The sequence below is a fragment of the Eptesicus fuscus genome, chromosome 11 (assembly GCF_027574615.1).
Source record: "Eptesicus fuscus isolate TK198812 chromosome 11, DD_ASM_mEF_20220401, whole genome shotgun sequence".
Lineage (NCBI taxonomy): Eukaryota > Metazoa > Chordata > Mammalia > Chiroptera > Vespertilionidae > Eptesicus > Eptesicus fuscus.
In genome coordinates, this window is record NC_072483.1 from 63,516,959 (window position 1) to 63,536,051 (window position 19,093).

Genomic DNA, 19,093 nt, shown 5'->3' on the forward strand with positions numbered 1-19,093 from the left:
AGTTGGTTAAGGGTGGTGCCATCCACCCTGAGGTCCCTGGTTCAATTCCTGGTCAGGGAACATGCCTGGGTTGCAGGCTGGATCCCCAGTAGGGAGCATGCAGGATGCAGCCGATCAATGATTTTCTCTCATCACTGAGAGCTGAGGGCTGAGTCCTGAGCTGGCAGGTGAAGTTCTCAGGCTGCCTCCAGGAGAGGAAGGCCAGGTCCTTTCACTCTGCCGCCTGAGGCCGGGTTTCCTTGTCCCTGGAAAGGGATGGTCTGTCCGGGAAGGAATCCCTTGCAGACCGACCGGGGGATTTTCTGACCCGGGCTAAGGTGGGCCTCCCACTCTGGCGTTGTGAACCTAGGTCTCGGGCTCATCAAGAAAATATGGGCGAATTCCTTTCTCCATGGCAGCCGAGAAGCTAAGCATGGAGTGCGGGACGGCGATATCGAATAACTGCCCGAATCGACAGGATCCGGACAGATCGGGAGCAGGAAAGGGCCAGTACCCACAGCCCCCCGAAATCGGCACACGCGGCGCCAAAAAAATGTCAGTGTCAAGGCGCAGGCTCCGCGGAGGGCACTTCAGTAACCGCGCGCCCACCACCCAATCAACGTCGGCCTTGCACAAAGCGAACCTCCCCCCAGGCCGCCCTAACGGAATCTCCATCCTTTCCTCTGGCGGCCTTGGCCCGCCCACTCCTGCCCAGGTTCCGCCCCGCGACGCCCTCGATGGAGATTCGCGATTGGCTTGTGGGATGAGCGCAAACTCTGATTGGTTGAAGTGGAGTAACGAGGGCAGAGTCGCTTTTCCAGAGGGGATTACTGGGCAGGCTCAGTCTTTCGCCTCAGTCTCGAGCTCTAGCTGGTAGCGAGACGTACGCGCTCCGGTTCTTCAGTACCAGCGGCCGCCATCGTCGCCGTTTGATTCCTTTGGGCACATCTACGCCATTCACCCGCCACACACTCCACCGTCATTAGCCGCCGGCATGGTGAAGCTCGCAAAGGTAAGAGGCCTTCCTCGCGCAATCACGGACGCCGAGGCCTATTTTCTGAGGAGCGCGCGCGCGGCGCCGCGAGGAGGAGGGCCTGCGCGCTGTCCCAGGCGCATTCGAGGGTGCCATGCTGCGGGAAGTCTCGCGTGATTAGTGCGGAGGTCTCGCGTTTTTGGGTACTTTTTGGCTCAGTGGAGAGCTTCGGCAGGTGTTGCTGATTCGGCGTGGAAAGACTTCGCTAGTGAGCGTAGTCCCGAGGGGGCGCTTCTCCTCGGTAGAGGGATGAGGCCAAACTCCTGGGACCGGTGTGAGCGGGACACCGCCTCCTGAAGCAAGTGCCTCAGCGGGCGGCCCGCCAAGTGGGCTGTGCCGCGTGGGTCCTGACATCTCCGGAGGGGACCGTTCCGTGAGGTGGGGAGCGGGGGGATTTCTTCGTTTGGAGGCCCCGCTGCGTGCTTTCAGTGCCTGGCTGTGCGCACATTGTGGAGATGTCCCCGTGGCACTGGGGCGGGGTTTCCCCGGGAAAGAAAATTATAAGACCAATGGTCTTAAACTTAGCTTAAGACATGATTTTTCTTTAATGTTGGCCTAATTTAATTTCAGAGGAGTGGTGGGATAAGGTGCCAGAATTTACTGAAGGCTTTTTTTTCTTAAACTATTGGGGTGACATTGGTCAACGTGAACATATAGGTTTCAGGTGTGGATTTCTATGTTACAAGATCTGTGTATTGCACCATGTGTTCACTACGCAGTCACATCTCCTGTCACCATATATTAGGACCCCCCCCCCCCCCCCCATTGCCATCATCAAAGGGTTTTTTAAGGTAGTTTTCCCCAGGTGAGGTTTTGAGTTATTGGCCATTAAAATGGTCCCATTGTAGGCTAGTGAGTATTAAGAAATTTTGCCTGATATAAGAGTAGATTTTGGAAGTATAAATTTTAAGATGGATGAGCTTAAGGAAACAGGAAGAGGGAGGTGATTTCTTTGAAATTGTCTTTTTACCTAAAGTTGGATTATGTTATTTGTAATATTTAACAGAATGAAAAGTGGGTTCTGAGAAAGGGAGATGACCATTGTACTATGAGGAATGTGAGCAAAATGGTAGTGGCCTGAAATGTGGGAGGTGTAATGTGCTAATAATCGTGTCTGTTTTAGGCTGGTAAAAATCAAGGTGAGTCCAAGAAAATGGCTCCTCCTCCAAAAGAGGTAGAAGAAGATAGTGAAGATGAGGAAATGTCAGATAAAGAAGATGAAAGCAGTGGAGAAGAGGTAATTATGTACAGTTTAATGCAGAGTCCTATACAGTCATGTTGTATGTCTGAAAATACTGGCAAAGGTAAGATTGTATTCCTTCATATATGCCCTTTTGTAATGGTTGAGTGTCAAAAATACCATAAGGGTATTTGGATGAGCTTGAGAGAAAAGATCTGGAGCCTCTTCCTCATGTGCCCTCTACAGGGCTTAGTGTGATGATGTATTAAATCATTTCCAATTTCAACATACTAGCCGCACATGCTAGGGGAGGAAACAGCCTGGACAGTTAGCTGCCTTGTGTGTGGCAGTGCTGAGCATTATATTCAGGTCTGAGGTTAGCCTTACCAGATTCGTTTCCTAGCTGCCAAGCAGGTCTCTGTTTTTTTTTTGTTGTTGTTGTTGTTTGTTGTTTTTGTATGAGTTTTGTAATACTAGTCACATTTTATAATGTTGTGGAGTGAGGAACGCCACCTCCCTTTGTGCTGATAATGATACTCTGGTACTCCTGGCTACTGTTGCTTACTGTAAAGTGTAGGGAGTGATCCTCAAAGTGACACACTACCCGAGTTATGCTCAGTTTTTTGGCGAAGTTTGACACACCAAGCTCAGAAGGTTGCCCATCACTGACCTAGACCCAGCTTATTCTCTTTGTCTTTTCTTCATCCTTCGCTAGCCCTCCCTCAGGCTCGCCGAACCCTTGGCTGTGCTGGCGTGTCCCAAGTGGCACTCAGTGCGTACCTGAGTGTGAGGGAACTGCAATTGTCAGGTGAAAGGAGGCCCCAAGATGTGCATACACAGTAAGTAAGGTAGGAGTGTAGTACTAGCAAGGTGAAAAACATTGGAAATTCAGGATTACAGGGAAAGAATGTATGTGTATCCATGCTTAAGGCTGTGCTCCAAGCAAGGGGCTGTTCTGTGAGGTATGAACAGCTTTTCGATTTTGTGGATTTTGTGAGTAAAACCTGCCCATGGTTTTCTGAGGAAGAAAAGGTAAATGTAGAGGCATGGGAGAAGGCAGGAAAACAATTTCGCGATCATTGTATAGCTGAATGTCCAGAGGAAATGCCTGCCTGTACTTTCAGTCTGTGGTCCTAGATTCAGGACTGCCTAGAGCAGTGATGGGCAACCTTTTGAGGTTGGTGTGTCAAACTTCGCCAAAAAACTGAGCATAACTCGGGTAGTGTGTCACTTTGAGGAAAAAACATTATTTCGCAAATGTTTCATCCTCAGGAGCAGCAAATGTTTCATCCTCGGCATGCGGCCGCCTTAGCGGCCGCGTGTCATAAGAAATGGCTACGCGTGTCAGTGCTGACACACGTGTCATAGGTTCGCCATCACTGGCCTAGAGCGCACTCCAGAAAGGGAGTGGAGGAATGTGGCAGGGGAATCAAAACAGGCTTCCTACTCCACCACCGGAGGCGCCTCCAGTCCCTGGGGCTACAGCTCCTATGAGAGAGAGCCCTCTGGACGATGCTCTTGCTCCCAAATATGAGTAAGGATTGGAGGAAGCAAGGGAACAGCTCCAGTGGATTTGGGATGATGGGGGTGAAGTTATGCTAAAGTATTGCCTCAGGGCATGGCCAGTAGTCCTACCTTATGTCAGGATTTTGTGGCTGCAGCCATACATCCTATAAGGAAAAAATATCTCGAGGCTTATTCATTATATGGATGACATTCTCTTAGCTCATAAAAATGAAACACATATAAATAATATCTATATAGATTTGCAGGATTTCCTACATTGTGCTGGATTATGCATAGCACCCGAAAAAGTTCAAAGGACATTTCCTTTTTCTTGTCTTGGCAGCATTATTGAGGGAAAAACAATAACACCTAGAAAACTCAAATTCGGACTGACACTTTACTTACATTAAATGACTTCCAAAAATTATTAGGGCATATTAACTGGGTTTGACCTGCTTTAAAATTAAACACTGCTGACTTAAGCCCTTTATTTCATATACTAAGGGAAGATTTATCTTTGTCATCCCCACGCTGCTTGACAGAGGAAGCCAAGACAGCCTTACATAAAGTTCAGCACAATTTATTAGAATTGATTACTCCCTTTCCTTACAGGTTTTAATTTTCCCTACGACACATACACCCACTGGGGTCAATCTATTGATCGCCTCCTTGCTGTAATGCAAGAGGCTACCCCATTTTCTCTTGCCCAGTCCTCCCAGGCTTTGCATCACAAAAATTATGCTGCCTTACGCAAACAATTCGGTATTTCTAGGGAGCAAGCTTGTCAAATTGTTAAGCAGTGCTCTCAGTGTGTAATTCATTGTCCTGTACAATCGTTGGGGGTTAATCCTAGGGGTTCTTAAACCTAATCAAATTTGGCAAATGGATGTCACCCACATACAGGAATTTGGTAAGCATAGATAGTTATATGTTAATGTCATACCTGTTCCCACTTTATCTTTGCGACTTCCCAAATGGGAGAGTACATCAAGCATGTAGTTAATCATTGCCTAGCTGCCTTTGCAGTACTAGGTCCTCCCTTTAGAGCTAAAGACAGACAATGGACCCGCATACACTAGTGCTACTTTTCAACATTTTTGTCAACAATATCAAATTTGTCATAAAACTGGTATCCCTTCAGGTTCGATTCCGGTCAAGGCATGTACCTTGGTTGCGGGCACATCCCCAGTAGGGGGTGTGCAGGAGGCAGCTGATCGATGTTCCTCTCTCATCGATGTTTCTAACTCTATCCCTCTCCCTTCCTCTCTGTAAAAAAATCAATAAAATATATTAAAAAAAAATAAAACAGAAAGGGGGAGATGGATGTTATGTGTCACCTCAAAACAAACTCAGTCATGTTCTTTATACTTGATAATTTTTTGAATTGCGATGCAGAGGGTCATACAGCAGCAGAAAGTCATCGGGCCTCCTGTAGAAAGCCTCCGCGAGGTTAGCCCGGAAGGATGCACAAACTGGACAATGGTTTGGACCAGATCCAGTAATGATGTGGGGAAGGGGTTGTGTTTGTATCTTTCCAGAAGGAGCAGCACAGCCAATTTGGGTGCCAGAGCGTTACATACATCACCACAATGGACCCAGAGAAGCTCCTTGTCCCATCGTTCAAAAGACAGAGTTGCCCCGATGACAACAAAGCAGAAAAGGAAGAAGATGACGAAGGCTATACAAAAAAGACCAATGTGCAAACATGAGGTCAGCTGAAGAAGTTAACAACTGAGGCCCAGCAGATGGCAGAAAAGTAAGAAGTGGAAGCTACTCCCTCAATCATGTTTCTGGCCATGCTGCATTGGTTAGCTGCCAGTCTTCTGCAAACTCTTGCACAGCCAAGTCCGAGGACTCTTGAGTAAATCAAAAGAAAATGCCATTTAGTAGAAAAATGTTACTGTAGTTTGATTTCTCTATTATTGTAGTGTTGCATTGGTGTATTTTATTAATAACCATGTCTGGGTTTTACATTGGCATTGTTTTGTTAATATTTTAATAGAACTTTGTTCTTGATGTTTAAGTTTTACTTCCATTATTAGTAGCTTAAAATTAAAAGAAGGGTGAGATGTAGGGAGCAGTTATAGGGTTAAGCCTTGGACTGACCTGCTGGCAAAGCCGCTAACAAGTCCCAGCTTAGAGGGCAAAGCCCTCTTAGCATAATTAAGCTTGATATTGTGACTGCTCCCTAGATCTTTCCTGGGTAGCTAATGGGCTGTGAGAGGTGCAGCAAGTGCTGCCAAAACAAGTGAAACTTATAAGAACATTGTAAATTATCTTGTTTACCTCTGACTATAAAATAAAGCATCAGCTTGCAGTCTGGCTCTGTTCTGTGGCCTCAGAAGATCCACCTAGACCCAGCTTATTCTCTTTGTCTTTTCTTCATCCTTCGCTGGCCCTCCCTCAGGCTCGCCGAACCCTTGGCTGTGCTGGCTAAGCACAGTAAAGACAACTATTAAGTTTTGTTTTTGTTTTTAAATATATTTTATTGATTTTTTTTTTACAGAGAGGAAGGGAGAGGGATAGAGAGTAACATTGATGAGAGAGAAACATTGATCAGCTGCCTCCTGCACATTCCCTACTGGGTATGTGCCTGCAACCAAGGTACATGCCCTTGACCGGAATTGAACCTGGGACCCTTTAGTTCACAGGCTGTTGCTCTATCCACTGAGCCAAACTGGTCAGGGCAACTACAAGTTTTATTTTAACACATAACTTGTTAAAATTGGTGGTCAACAAAAAGTAGCTTTGAGTGTGACTTGAATGTAGATAATGTTTTTATCAAGCTAACTGCTCACTCTTTGTATTAATTTTGCAAGGACTGTCTAGCCTATTTGATATTTTATCTCTGGTCCTAATACTGAGCTTTCAGTGAACTTTATACCACCTCCCCAAATGATTTAATAACACTTAACAGAGCTTTTAGTTATAGGAATTAATTCATAATCCTTAAAACAACATGTAACATTGGTTATCATAATCAGAAGAGAAAAAAAGTTGAGGCTGTAAAAAATCTTTCCTCGGACCACACAGTAGCAGATGAGATCCAGATAGTCTATTTTCAGATTGCATTTGGGTACTGTTTGGCATGGTGAAGAGCTTTGCCAAAGCTGAGCAATTACTAGAGGATAAGGTACAGAAATTTACAAGTCTGGGTCCAGAGGTATTTGAAGTGTTATAGGTTCATTATGATTGGATATTTTACCTGAAAATTAGGGCTGTGATTTCATAGGTACAGAGAAGGATGTGTAACATGATGCTATAGTTTAGCATGATGCTAGTATTATCTAATGCATGTAGTCTTGAACCAGAGGTAGTGCCAGAATTTAGCACTCATTTATGTGGGAACCAGTGGTCACTCTTTTAAAAATAGACTCATGTTTATTTTTATTTAATTTCCAGGTTATCATTCCTCAGATAAAAGTCAAGAAGGCTACAACTCCAGGAAAGAAGGTGATGGTTCCCCCAACAAAAAAGATTGCAGTTGCCACCCCTGGCAAAAAGGCAGCATTTACACCAGCCAAATCATTAGCCACACCTGGTAAGACGGGAGGCACACCAGGTAAATCATTGGTAGCAACCCCTGGACAGGGAGCAGCCACCCCAGCCAAGGGAGCAAAGAACACCAAGAAGGAAGATAGTGATGAGGATAATGATGACAGTGAAGAGGAGGAGCATGACGAGGAGAATGAGGATGAATTTCAGCCAGCAGTGAAGAAAGCTGCTGCTGCTGCTGTTACTGCCTCAGATGATGAGGATGATGATGAAGAAGATGGTAAGGTGTTCTATTGGTAGTCCTTGGGCTCTTGTTTGCAAGGTACATTAGGGGTGAGATTGTGGGATGGGTGGGCAACATGCCAACATACTCCTTCCATGACACCATGGGGGTAGATAAAAATCCTCCCAGGGATTCTCTGTGCTGGTTCTATACTAGGGTGGTAGCCATGAATGATTGCCTGCCCCTGATAAAATGTTTAACAGCACATTCTATGAGTAGTTTTCATAATATAGGGTTTCACTTCCAAGTAATCTGTTAATTCTTGCTGTAACTGCTAAGCACAGTACTGTATTATGTATTTTTTCCCTTTAGATTTATCTGGAACTAATGTTGGTTTGGGGATAATTCTCTTGAATTTTTGACTAGGTAGCTTCTCTTTCAGACTCTGAAGAAGAACCTATGGAGATTGCACAAGCCAAAGGCAAGAAAGCTCCCATAAAAGCTATTCCTGTGAAGGCTAAGAGCACAGCTGAGGATGAAGATGAAGAGGATGAGGAAGAGGAGGAGGAAGGTAATTGAGCTAGATTCTAAAGTGGTTTGGTATGAGTTTTATTTAAAAGAAGGTACTGGATATGTGTGGCTACTTATGGGTAACACAGATTGTTTGAAATCTTGTCCAGAACCTGTCAAAGAAGCACCTGGAAAAGGAAAGAAGAAAATGGCCAAACAGAAGGCTGCTCCTGAGGCCAAGAAACAGAAAGTGGAAGGTAACTTGTCAGAAAGGAGAGGGGGAGGGATTTGCACCTAATAGCACAAGTGATGAACAACAAAGGGACTTAATACTGAAACCTGATGTTACATTGCAGTATGCTGATGTGCTGTGTAAAGAAATTTATGCTGGAAATGAAATTCATGCCATACTTTATAAATCAGATTAATTTGAGTTAATTTTTTGTGTAGCCACAGAACCAACTACGGCTTTCAATCTCTTTGTTGGAAACCTGAACTCTAGCAAGTCTGCTCCTGAATTAAAAACGGGTATCAGTGATGTTTTTGCTAAAAACGATCTTGCTGTTGTGGATGTCAGAATTGGTGTGTCCAGGTAGGTAAGGCGAAGTTAAACCAACCGTATTCCTGGGTCCGCTAATGCTTTTTTTCCTCCCTTTTTAGAACGTTAGTACTTTACTCTTTTTTTTTTTTTTAAATATATTTTATTGATTTTTTACAGAGAGGAAGAGAGAGGAATAGAGAGTTAGAAACATCGATGAGAGAGAAACATCGATCAGCTGCCTCTTGCACACCCCCTACTGGGGATGTGCCCGCAACCAAGGTACATGCCCTTGACCGGAATCGAACCTGGGACCCTTGAGTCCGCAGGCCGACGCTCTATCCACTGAGCCAAACCGGTTTCGGCTAGTACTTTACTCTTTTTTTTTTTTTTTTAAATATACATTTTATTGATTTTTTACAGAAAGGAAGGGAGAGAGATAGAGAGCTAGAAACATCGATCAGCTGCCTCCTGCACATCCCCCACTGGGGATGTGCCCGCAACCAAGGTACATGCCCTTGACCGGAATCGAACCTGGGACCCTTCAGTCCGCAGGCTGACACTCTATCCACTGAGCCAAACCGGTTTCGGCTAGTACTTTACTCTTAAGCATGAATGCGTCTTCAAAGTTTAGACATTAATGAACTGTTACTTAGATTATTAAATTGTATGACCTTCCCCAATTGAAGTTTCCATAATCTCCCTTAACTTTTGATATAGCACAAAATATTTTTTAATAAGCTATGAGCTTTTACTCTTAAAAATATGTAAAACTATTAGATCCAAATAATCAGACAGGATTCTCCTTCCTTGATGCTTTAACAAGTTCTTTTGTTAGCTGTTATGAGCAGTGTAGTTAATAAAGACAAACTGAGAGGTGGACCTGCATCAGGTCTTGCTTGGTACTTAAACCTCAGTCTGTATCCTGAGCTTTCAGTGTCTTAGTTTTGTTAATAGAGTGTGCTGCTTTTTAACGTAATCATTGCTTGCCCCATTGCATTAGTGTTGCTGATTGTCTAGTATACATGTTAATGGGGCTCTTGCTTTTGCTTTTTTTAAACCTGTAATTTTTATCCTTTGCCTTATCACCTTACAGGAAGTTTGGCTATGTGGATTTTGAATCTGCTGAGGACCTGGAAAAAGCCTTAGAACTCACTGGTTTAAAAGTCTTTGGCAATGAAATTAAACTAGAAAAACCAAAGGGAAAAGACAGTAAAAAAGGTATGTACTGCTTTAGGTAATTGTGATACTGATAGGTAATTCCTTATTTGATGTGTTTCTAGTCTGATTGGCCAGGTTAAATAATTACTCTTTTTCCTTTTCCCCCCCCCCCCCCCCCCCCAGTGTTGTGAGGATTAAATAAGTTAGAATGTTAAATGTTTACAGTAGTGCCTGGCAGTGTTTGCTGGTGGTAGGAATTCCTGAGTCAGCAAGCAATAATGAACTTACAAAAAATAACTGTTTAGCTCTGGCCGGTGTGACTGAGTTGGTGAACATCATCTCATGCACCAAAAGGTTGCCTGATCAAATTCCCAGTCAGGACACATGCCCAGGTTGCAGGCTGGATCCCCTAGTAGGGGGTGTGCAGGAGGCAGCCAATTGATGCCTCTTTCCCTAAATTTTAAAAATCTTCAAAAGAAATATAGCCTAGCCCAGTGGTCGGCAAACCGCGGCTCAATAGCCACATGCAGCTCTGTGGCCCCTTGAGTGTGGTTCTTCCACAAAATACCACGTGCAGGTGAGCACATGCAGTGCGATTGAAACTTCGTGGCCCATGCGCAGAAGTCGGTTTTCGGCCTGGGCGAGTCTATTTTGAAGAAGTGGGGTTGTCGGTAGGTCGGGTGATGGGAGACACAGCGCAGGCAGGCCGCGGAATATGCAGCGCGGGGGAGGCACGTACGATTCAGCAGGAGTTGAGTGAGCCAGTCAGCAGTCTCATTGTGCAGTGGTTAGTGCTAGTCGCGTCTGAAAATCACGCACGGGTGACAAAAGTACCTACTCGAAGCATAAAGTTACCTGTATTTTTCTTTTTTTTTTCTAATATATTTATTGATTTAGAGCAGGGGTCCTCAAACTTTTTAAACGGGGCCAGTTCACTGTCCCTTAGACTGTTGGAGGGCCGGACTATAGTTTAAAAAAACTATGAACAAATTCCTAAGCACACTGCACGTATCTTATTTTGAAGTAAAATAACAAAACGGCAAAAACACCCGCATGTGGCCTGTGGGCCGTAGTTTGAAGACGCCTGATTTAGAGGAAGGGAGAAGGAGAGATAGAAACATCAATGATGAGAGAGAATCATTGATCGGCTGCCTCCTGCACCCCCCCCCCCACCCACACACTGGGGATTGAGCCCACAACCCAGGTATGTGCCCTTGGCTGGAATCGAACCTGGGACCCTTCAGTCCGCAGGCTTTCGCTCTATCCACTGAGCCAAGCTGGCTAGGGCAAGTTAACTGTATTTTTCCAACCATCGGCAAATCCTACAGGTATTTTTGTCATCGATTTAAGAATTGTAATTATTTTGTGTTGGTGGCTTTATTATTATAAAATGAAACTTTTTTTAGGTGCCCTGTTTGACATGGCTACAAAGAAGAAGCAAAGAAAAACGGAAGACGAAAACCGTGTATTTAAAGTTGAATGGACTGAGACTTTCGCGTTTATTCAAAACTTAAATGGCCTTCCGACTTGTCTTATTTGTCAGGAAAAATTGGCACATAACAAGAAATCAAATTTGGAGAGACACTTTACAACTAAACACGAGTCATTTAGTACTAAATATCCTGTCGGTGATGCAAGGAAGAAAGCAGTTGAGGAACTTCAGAAGAGTCAAGAAAACTCAAGTTCTGTATTTAATTATTGGATGCAATCTTCCAACAATGTTGATATTGCAAGTTTTGTGGTTAGTCAAGAGATTGCTAAGAGAGGAAAACCATATACAGACGGTGAATACATAAAAAGTTGTTTTATAAATGCATCCGAAGAGCTATTTCGGGATTTTAAGAACAAAGCAGATATTCTAAAAAAAATTAAAGAGTTACCATTGTCTGCTAAAACAGTGAAAGATGGGACAGTCAAAATGTCTTCGAATTTAACTGACCAGCGAGTCGAAGATCTTAAATTGGTTTCAGCTTTATCAATAGCAGTTGGTGAGTCTTGTGACATAAATGATACAGCGCAAGTTTCCCTTTTTGTACGATTTATTTCATCTACAGGTCCTAAAGAAGAACTTTTAGGATTATTGCCACTCAAAGGTCAAACACGTGGAGAGGATATAGCAAATGCTGTAATTGAGTGCATTGAAAAACATCATATTCCATTTGATAAAATTGTCTCAATTTCAACAGACGGTGCGAAAAGTATGACCAGCCTAAGAAACGGGTTTGTTGCTATTTTGAAAGAAAAAATTAATCATGAGATACTTACTTACCATTGCATCATTCATCAAGAAGCGCTTTGTGCACAGACATTTCCAGAAGAAATTTGCAAAGTTATGGAATTGGTGATTAACATTATCAACTCCATTATAGCTAAAGCTCTTAATCATCGCCAATTTAAAGAATTATTAGTTGAAATTGAGAGTGAGTATGCAGATCTGTTGCTGCATAACAAGGTACGTTGGTTATCAAGAGGAAACGTTTTGAAACGTTTTGCTTCCTTATTAACAGAAATTAAAGCATTTCTTCTTGAGAAGGGTGTTCACTATCCAGAACTATGGAACGATCAGTGGATCCAAAAATTTTATTTCATGGTAGATGTTACGTCTCATCTAAATCAGCTTAATCGTAAACTACAGGGGAAAGGAAACACAGTTTTTTCAATGTTAGAAGAAGTTATTTCATTCGAAAACAAATTATCTCTTTTGGCTCAAGATTTTGAAAGAGAAACTTTGATTCACTTCCCAAGCCTGTTGAAACATTGCCAAGAAAATAATTCTTACATTGACATTTGGTATTTTCAAACAACACTTTTAAATATGAGGGAAGCTTTTCTCAACAGGTTTCAGGATATCAGAAACAGCAAAGCGACGTTAGGCTTTGTTAAAAAACCTCTTAATGCTACTGTAACAGAATTAAATTTTTCTCCCTTTAATATTGACATAGGCGACTTTGAAATGCAACTGCTGGATTTAAAACACAAAGAATTGTGGAGCTCAAAATTTGAACGACTTTGTGCTGATCTAGAAATATTGGAGAAAAACAAATGTGAACTTAGTTCACAGCACAAGTGGTCTGCTTTGAAAGACCTGGAGAAGGAAGATATGTTGATTTTTAACACCTGGAATAGTATTCCTAACTCATATAATCAACTGAAAAAACTAGCGTTTGCTGTTCTTTCCTTATTCGGGTCTACATATTTATGTGAACAATCATTTCTGGAATCGTGCCTAAAATTAAAAACAACATACAAACCTGACTTACTCAAACTTTCCAAGGAGATGCAAGGCTATTGTTCACGTTAGTGTTAGTCATTGTCATGATTTAATTTTATGGATATTGTAAAGAATTTAATTTTATCAATAATATCGTTACTAAGTATGATAAGTTTTATTCAACGTACCTATAGTTTAAGACTTAAAACTGTAAGTAAAGTTTATTAAGTTAATTTTAGGGAACGTTGTGGAGTGAAAGAAGATGTAGTGTCGAGGATTGAGAAAGGTTTGTTGAGATGGTTTGGACATATAGAGAGGATGAACAAAAGGAGATAGATGAAACAAGTATACAAGACGAGTGTGGATAGGAGAGTTGAAAGGGGTTGACCTCAGCGAATGTACCTCAATCAGATTGAGGACGTTTTTAGCAAAGGCCAGCTTAGGAGTACCCTAATTAAGTTTTTTTTTATTTTTTTAATAATTTTCATAATGTTTTTTTTTTTAAATATATTTTATTGATCCTTTACAGAGAGGAAGAGAAAGGGATAGAGAGTTAGAAACATTGATGATAGACATCGATCAGCTGCCTCTTGCACACCCCCTACTGGGGATGTGCCCGCAACCAAGGTACATGCCCTTGACCGGAATCGAACCTGGGACCCTTGAGTCCGCAGGCCGACGCTCCATCCACTGAGCCAAACCGGTTTCGGCTTTTTTTTTTTTTTTTTTTAATTGAGGTATTATATGTGTACATATCTTACCATTACCCCCCCCCCCCCAATTAAGTTAATAACAATGTACCTACCTATATAGTTTTAAGTTTAAAAAATTTGGCTCTCAAAAGAAACTTCAATCATTGTACTGTTGATATTTTGCTCTGTTGACTAATGAGTTTGCTGACCACTGGCCTAGCCATTGTGGCTCAGTCATTGAGCGGTGACCTATAAACCAGGTGGTCAGGGTTCCATTCCTGGTCGGGGCATATATATGCCCAGGTTGCAGGCTTGAACCCCAGTGTAGGGCGTGGGGGAGGCAGCTGATCAATGATTCTCATCATTGATGTTTCTAATCTACCTCCCTCTCTGAAATCAATAAAAATGTATTTAAAAATATGTAATTATTTAGATGTACAGGCATACCTAATATAGGGAGATCTTTCCTCACTGGAATTAGAGCAAATCTCTGACTATTCTTTTTGTATCCTTCATATACTTTGTCATGTTTCATGTGTGTTCATGACTTCTTTAAGATGTTTAAATTGATTTTGAGGCCGCAGCGTGAGGAGCTGCCGCCATGTCTGCCCACCTGCAATAGATGATGGTGCAGAACTGCTCCAGCTTCCTGATCAAGAGGAACAAGCAGACGTATAGCACCGAACCCAATAATCTGAAGGCCCACAACTCCTTTCACTACAATGGGTTGATGCACCACAAGATGGTGGGCGTGGAGCCGGCTCCCAACGGCAAAGGGGTGATGGTCATCATGAAGCGAAGAACCAGCCAGTGAGAGCCGGCCACCGCCTACGTGCGCACCACCATCAACAAGAACGCCCGGGCCACCCTGATCAGCATCCGGCACATGATCCGCAAGAACAAGTACCACCCGGATCTGCGCATGTCCAGTGCCGTCTTGTGCAGCCAGAAGCCCATGATGGTGAAGAGGAAGCAGGCCCGCCCTACCAAGAGCTCCTGAGCACCCTCCCCCTAAACAAAGGTATCAGCCAGCTCTCCTCAAAAAAAATAAAAAATAAAAAATAAAAAAAATTTGATTTTGAGAGAGGAAGAGGGAGAGAGACATCCATCAATCGGCCACTGGGGATCAAACCTTACAACCCAGGCTTGTGCTTTGGCCCAGCCAACTGAGCTACACTGGCCAGGGCTGCTCATGACTTTAAATTAAAAACTGCCCACTGGTGTGGCTCAGTGGATGAGCATTGACCTATAAGCCAGGAGGTCACGGTTTGATACCCCATCGGGGGCAGGCGTACAGGAGGCAGCCAATCCATGATTCTTTCACCACTGATGTTTCCATCTCCCTCCCTCTGCCTTCCTCTCTGAAATCAATCAAAATATATTTAACCCTTTGCACTCGGATGTCGAGTGTGACTCAATACGGTTAGCAGTAGAATAAAGGAATCGAAAACAAGCGAGTGTAAAGGGTTAAAAATATGTATATATTTTGATTTTAGAGAGGAAGGGAGAGACATCAATGATGAGAGAGAATCATGGATTGGCTGCTTTTGCAAGCCCCCCACTGGGGATCGAGCCTGCAACCCAGCATGTGTCCTTGACTGGAATCAAATCTGGTACCCTTCAATCCATAGGCTGATGCACTATGCATGGAGCCAAACCAGCTAGGGCAAAAAAAATATTTTTGAAACTGCTAAGCACCTACTAGGTTGAGTTGTAAGTATCTAGCACATAGTTTGATGTCAGGTGTGACAGGAGCGTGTCTTGCTACTGTTGTATCGCCATACTGTTAGTGTCTTTCTTGTAAGTATATAGGACCCCAAATTATTTCCTAAACCAGTGGTTCTCAACCTGTGGGTTGTGACCCCTTTTGGGGGTCAAACGACCCTTTCACAGGGGTTCCCTAAGACCATGGGAAAACACATATTTCTGATGGTCTTAGGAACTGAGACACCACTCCTCTCTCCATCTCCAGGTGGGTCCACACACACATGCAGATACGCCCACATAGGAGTACCCTGCGTGATGACATCATCGTGCCAACCCCATCACATACACCAGGTACAAATACAGGTGTATGTGACAGGGTTGGTGCCATAATGTACTTATGCGGACCAGTCACACGTGTGTAGAGAGCAGCTACTGTGTAGAAAGCAACTACTCTGTTAAAAACAGCTACTGTGTTGAAAGCGGCAATATTGGAGGTAAAATGACACTTCATGAATTATAATTACTGGGTAAATATAAAATCATGTACTGTAAAATCATCAACTACTGCAAAAAAAGAATACCATGGGAACTTCATCTGGATGCCGATCATCTTTATATTCAGCTGTGGTTGATGTGAGTACTGCCCCCTTGTGATAGTAACAGGTATGTAAAAAACAACACAGAATGGTAAATCATAGGAAACTTTAGTGAACTGTATTGACTGAACTATGCCATGTATCATCTTTTGTATTATTAAAGCTATTATATATTTTTTCATTAGCAAACCATCCCATGACAATGGAGCGTGTAGAGAAGAACATTAAGAAAACAGGATTTTTTACAGTATGGTTTAAACAAAAATTACAGCAGGAATTGAGAAACCGCAATGTGTTATTCGTTGTGAACTTCTATCAGCCGAATCTATGAAGCCTAACAAACTAAAACGCCATTTTGATAACAAGGATCTGAGCTTTGCTGTCAAGGATACCAACTATTTTAGAAGCAAAGCTGATGGACTCAAGAAAGCCAGACTTGACACTGGTGGCAAGTACTACAAACAAAACGCATCAGCCGTTGAAGCTTCATATTTGGTGGCACTCAGAATCGCCAGAGCTATGAAACCTCACACCATTGCTGAGGATTTCCTGTTGCCAGCGGCCAAAGACATTGTTCAAGAAGACACTGCCATGAGAGTTACAAGAAGTAATGAAAAGCATCATAAGTTCTGTCGATTTTGTAAAGGCGAGCACTTTAAACAGTCGACTGTTTTCGCAACTGTGCAACGACTTGGATGCGCCAAACAACACTCTGCTATTTCACACTGAAGTGAGATGGTTGTCGAGAGGAAAGTTTTAAAACGTGTTTTTGAGCTTCGTGATGAACTCAAAACGTTTTTTAATCAGAAAGCAAGACCGAAGTTTGAAGCACTTTTCAGCAATAAAAGTGAACTGCAGAAAATAGCTTACTTGGTTGACATCTTTGCCATCTTGAATGAGTTAAATTTATCACTGCAAGGACCAAATGCAACATGCCTAGATTTGTCTGAAAAGATTCGATCATTACAAATGAAACTTCAGCTTTGGCAAGAAAAATTGGATGAAAATAAAATTTACATGTTGCCTACCTTATCTGCTTTCTTTGAGGAACATGACATTGAACCAGACAAAAGGATTATGATGATAATCCCTGTGGAAGAACACTTGCACGTGCTTGCAGACGAAATTTCATTGTACTTTCCAAATCTACCTGACACCCCATTTGCACTTGCCAGAAGCCCATTCACACTCAAAGTTGAAGATGTTCCTGAGACAGCACAAGAGGAGTTCATTGAACTTATTAACAGTGATGCAGCGAGAACTGATTTCTCTACAATGCCAGTTACAAAATTCTGGATCAAGTGTTTGCAGTCATATCCTGTTCTGTCTGAGACTGTTTTGCACCTTCTTCCATTTCCAACAACATATCTTTGTGAAACAGGGTTTTCAGCTTGTTGGTTATCAAGTCTAAATACAGAAGTAGACTTGTGGAAGATGATCTTCATTGTGCTCTTGCAAAGACTGCCCCGAGAATTTCTGATCTGGTGAGAAAGAAGCATTCTCAACCTTCACACTGACTTTGGCTTTTTACGCATACTGTGCAAAATGTAGCAGTGTAGTTTGCTGTTGTTATATTAACCCTTTGCACTCGCTTTTTCTCGATTTCTGCTACCGATGCTAACCGTGTCGAGTCACATTCGACATCCAAGTGTAAAAGGTTAAGACTGTTACCCATGCTACACCATGCTTCAAGACAAAATTTCATTTATTTGTAATTAGAAATATTTCACAATATATAATTACATATTGTTTTTGTGATTAATCACTATGCTTTATGTTCAATTTGTAACAATAAAAATACATCCTGCATATCAGATATTTACGATTCATAACAGTAGCAAAATTACAGTTATGAAGTAGCAACAAAAATAATTTTTTGGTTGGGGGTCACCACAACATGAGGAACTGTATTAAAGGGCCGCAGCATTAGGAAGGTTGAGAACAACTGCCCTTAGCAACTACTGTTTCCCCCACTTTACAGATGAGCTATGTACATGAATACCATTTCCCAATTGTGCTAGTGCACTAGCACAGGATTAAGTGCATGGGCTACAGAGCCAGGTGGCCTGGGCTGACATCAAACTTCGCTTACTATGTGACTTTGGACAAATTACCTAACTTCCCATAATGATAGCCAATGCTTTACTACTTGCTATGTGTAGGCTCTTTACGTATATTGAATTCAGATAAATTAAACTCATAACTACCCTGGGAGGTAGGCACCATTAGTATCCCTATTTTATAGGTGAGAAAACTAGGGATAATAGTTAAGGCCCGGGTTTAATATTAGCCTGAGCAAGAACAGGGAGAATGAAGGGTAAGTGGTGGACAAGACAACCTTGGACAAAGGAAAAGCAAGCAGGATACTAGTGCCAGCAGATTCTAACTACCGTCCCTGGCCAGGGAGGACAAGTAGAAACTATGGTTTACCATTTGAACCTTGTGTACTGACAGATCTCGAGCTAAGATCTTAAACATGATATGACTTGCATCCCTGTGCAGGGTACGAGGACAAAAAATAAGCCAGAATGCCATCACCTGGGAAATTGAATTGCATTTTGCTTAAAGCTAGCCTCACCTCAGTGAAAGTTCCTCTATTCCAGGGGCTGGTGCCCAGCCACAGGCTGTTTCAGCTTCTGCAACTTCACAAGGGCAAAGGGCATCTGAGTAGCCTGTGAGCAAGAAGCCCAGCTGTGTGGAACCGAGGCTTCCTCATGCTCTGATGGCTTGAGAGGGAGGGGGCCTTAACACAGGGAGGAAGCAGAGAGAGCTGACAGAGATGCAACTGGAGGAGGAGCCCTTTCAGAGAAGTTAGGCTCCCCCATTACTGCTTAGGAAAGAAGAATGCACCAGGGAGGGGGGAAGGTGCTGGCAGGGAGACAGCGCTGAGCCTCCCTGGATCTGGTGTCCCTTACTCTGCATTTTCCTCCCACACGCACCTTCTATCTCTGAGGAGATTCCAAACCCCACAGAACCAGACATCCTCTTAGTCCAGGACCCCTTCCTCTGCACATTCGTCCCCTCACCCCTGTGCCTCAGCTGAAGGCCACCCTGCCTGCCTGGCTTCGCTGGTAGGGCTTAGCAAGCTCACTCAGAAGCAAACAGCGTTTCTTACACTTTTCCCGCCAACATGGCTGGGTAATAGCTGGGAGGCTTCGCTGGTGGCTGAGACACCCACAGACTGAACGCACCCCTGCGCCGACAGGATCCAGCTTGCCAAGGTCACACAGTACCCACTCCTGCCCTCACTCCCTGGAACATT

The 19,093-nt window shown here is 43.2% G+C and overlaps 2 protein-coding genes and 1 non-coding gene across 3 annotated transcripts; all 3 read left to right on the forward strand.

The window, feature by feature from the left end:
* Positions 1 to 807: 807 nt before the first annotated feature.
* LOC114230423 (nucleolin-like) lies at positions 808 to 15,538 on the forward strand. The gene is made up of 8 exons (XM_054723526.1): positions 808 to 991; positions 2,136 to 2,249; positions 7,101 to 7,473; positions 7,859 to 7,987; positions 8,097 to 8,183; positions 8,377 to 8,518; positions 9,561 to 9,685; positions 14,086 to 15,538. The coding sequence occupies exons 1-8, from the start codon at positions 974 to 976 to the stop codon at positions 14,091 to 14,093; spliced, it is 996 nt and encodes a 331-aa protein (XP_054579501.1). The 5' UTR covers positions 808 to 973; the 3' UTR covers positions 14,094 to 15,538.
* Positions 8,226 to 8,295, forward strand: LOC114230529 (small nucleolar RNA SNORD82). Its single transcript, XR_003616445.1, has one exon. It is a non-coding gene; the product is annotated as a small nucleolar RNA SNORD82 (small nucleolar RNA).
* LOC129150678 (60S ribosomal protein L28-like) lies at positions 14,154 to 14,528 on the forward strand. The gene is made up of 2 exons (XM_054722845.1): positions 14,154 to 14,338; positions 14,405 to 14,528. Exons 1-2 carry the CDS (start codon positions 14,154 to 14,156, stop codon positions 14,526 to 14,528), a joined length of 309 nt encoding a protein of 102 aa, XP_054578820.1.
* Positions 15,539 to 19,093: the final 3,555 nt, after the last annotated feature.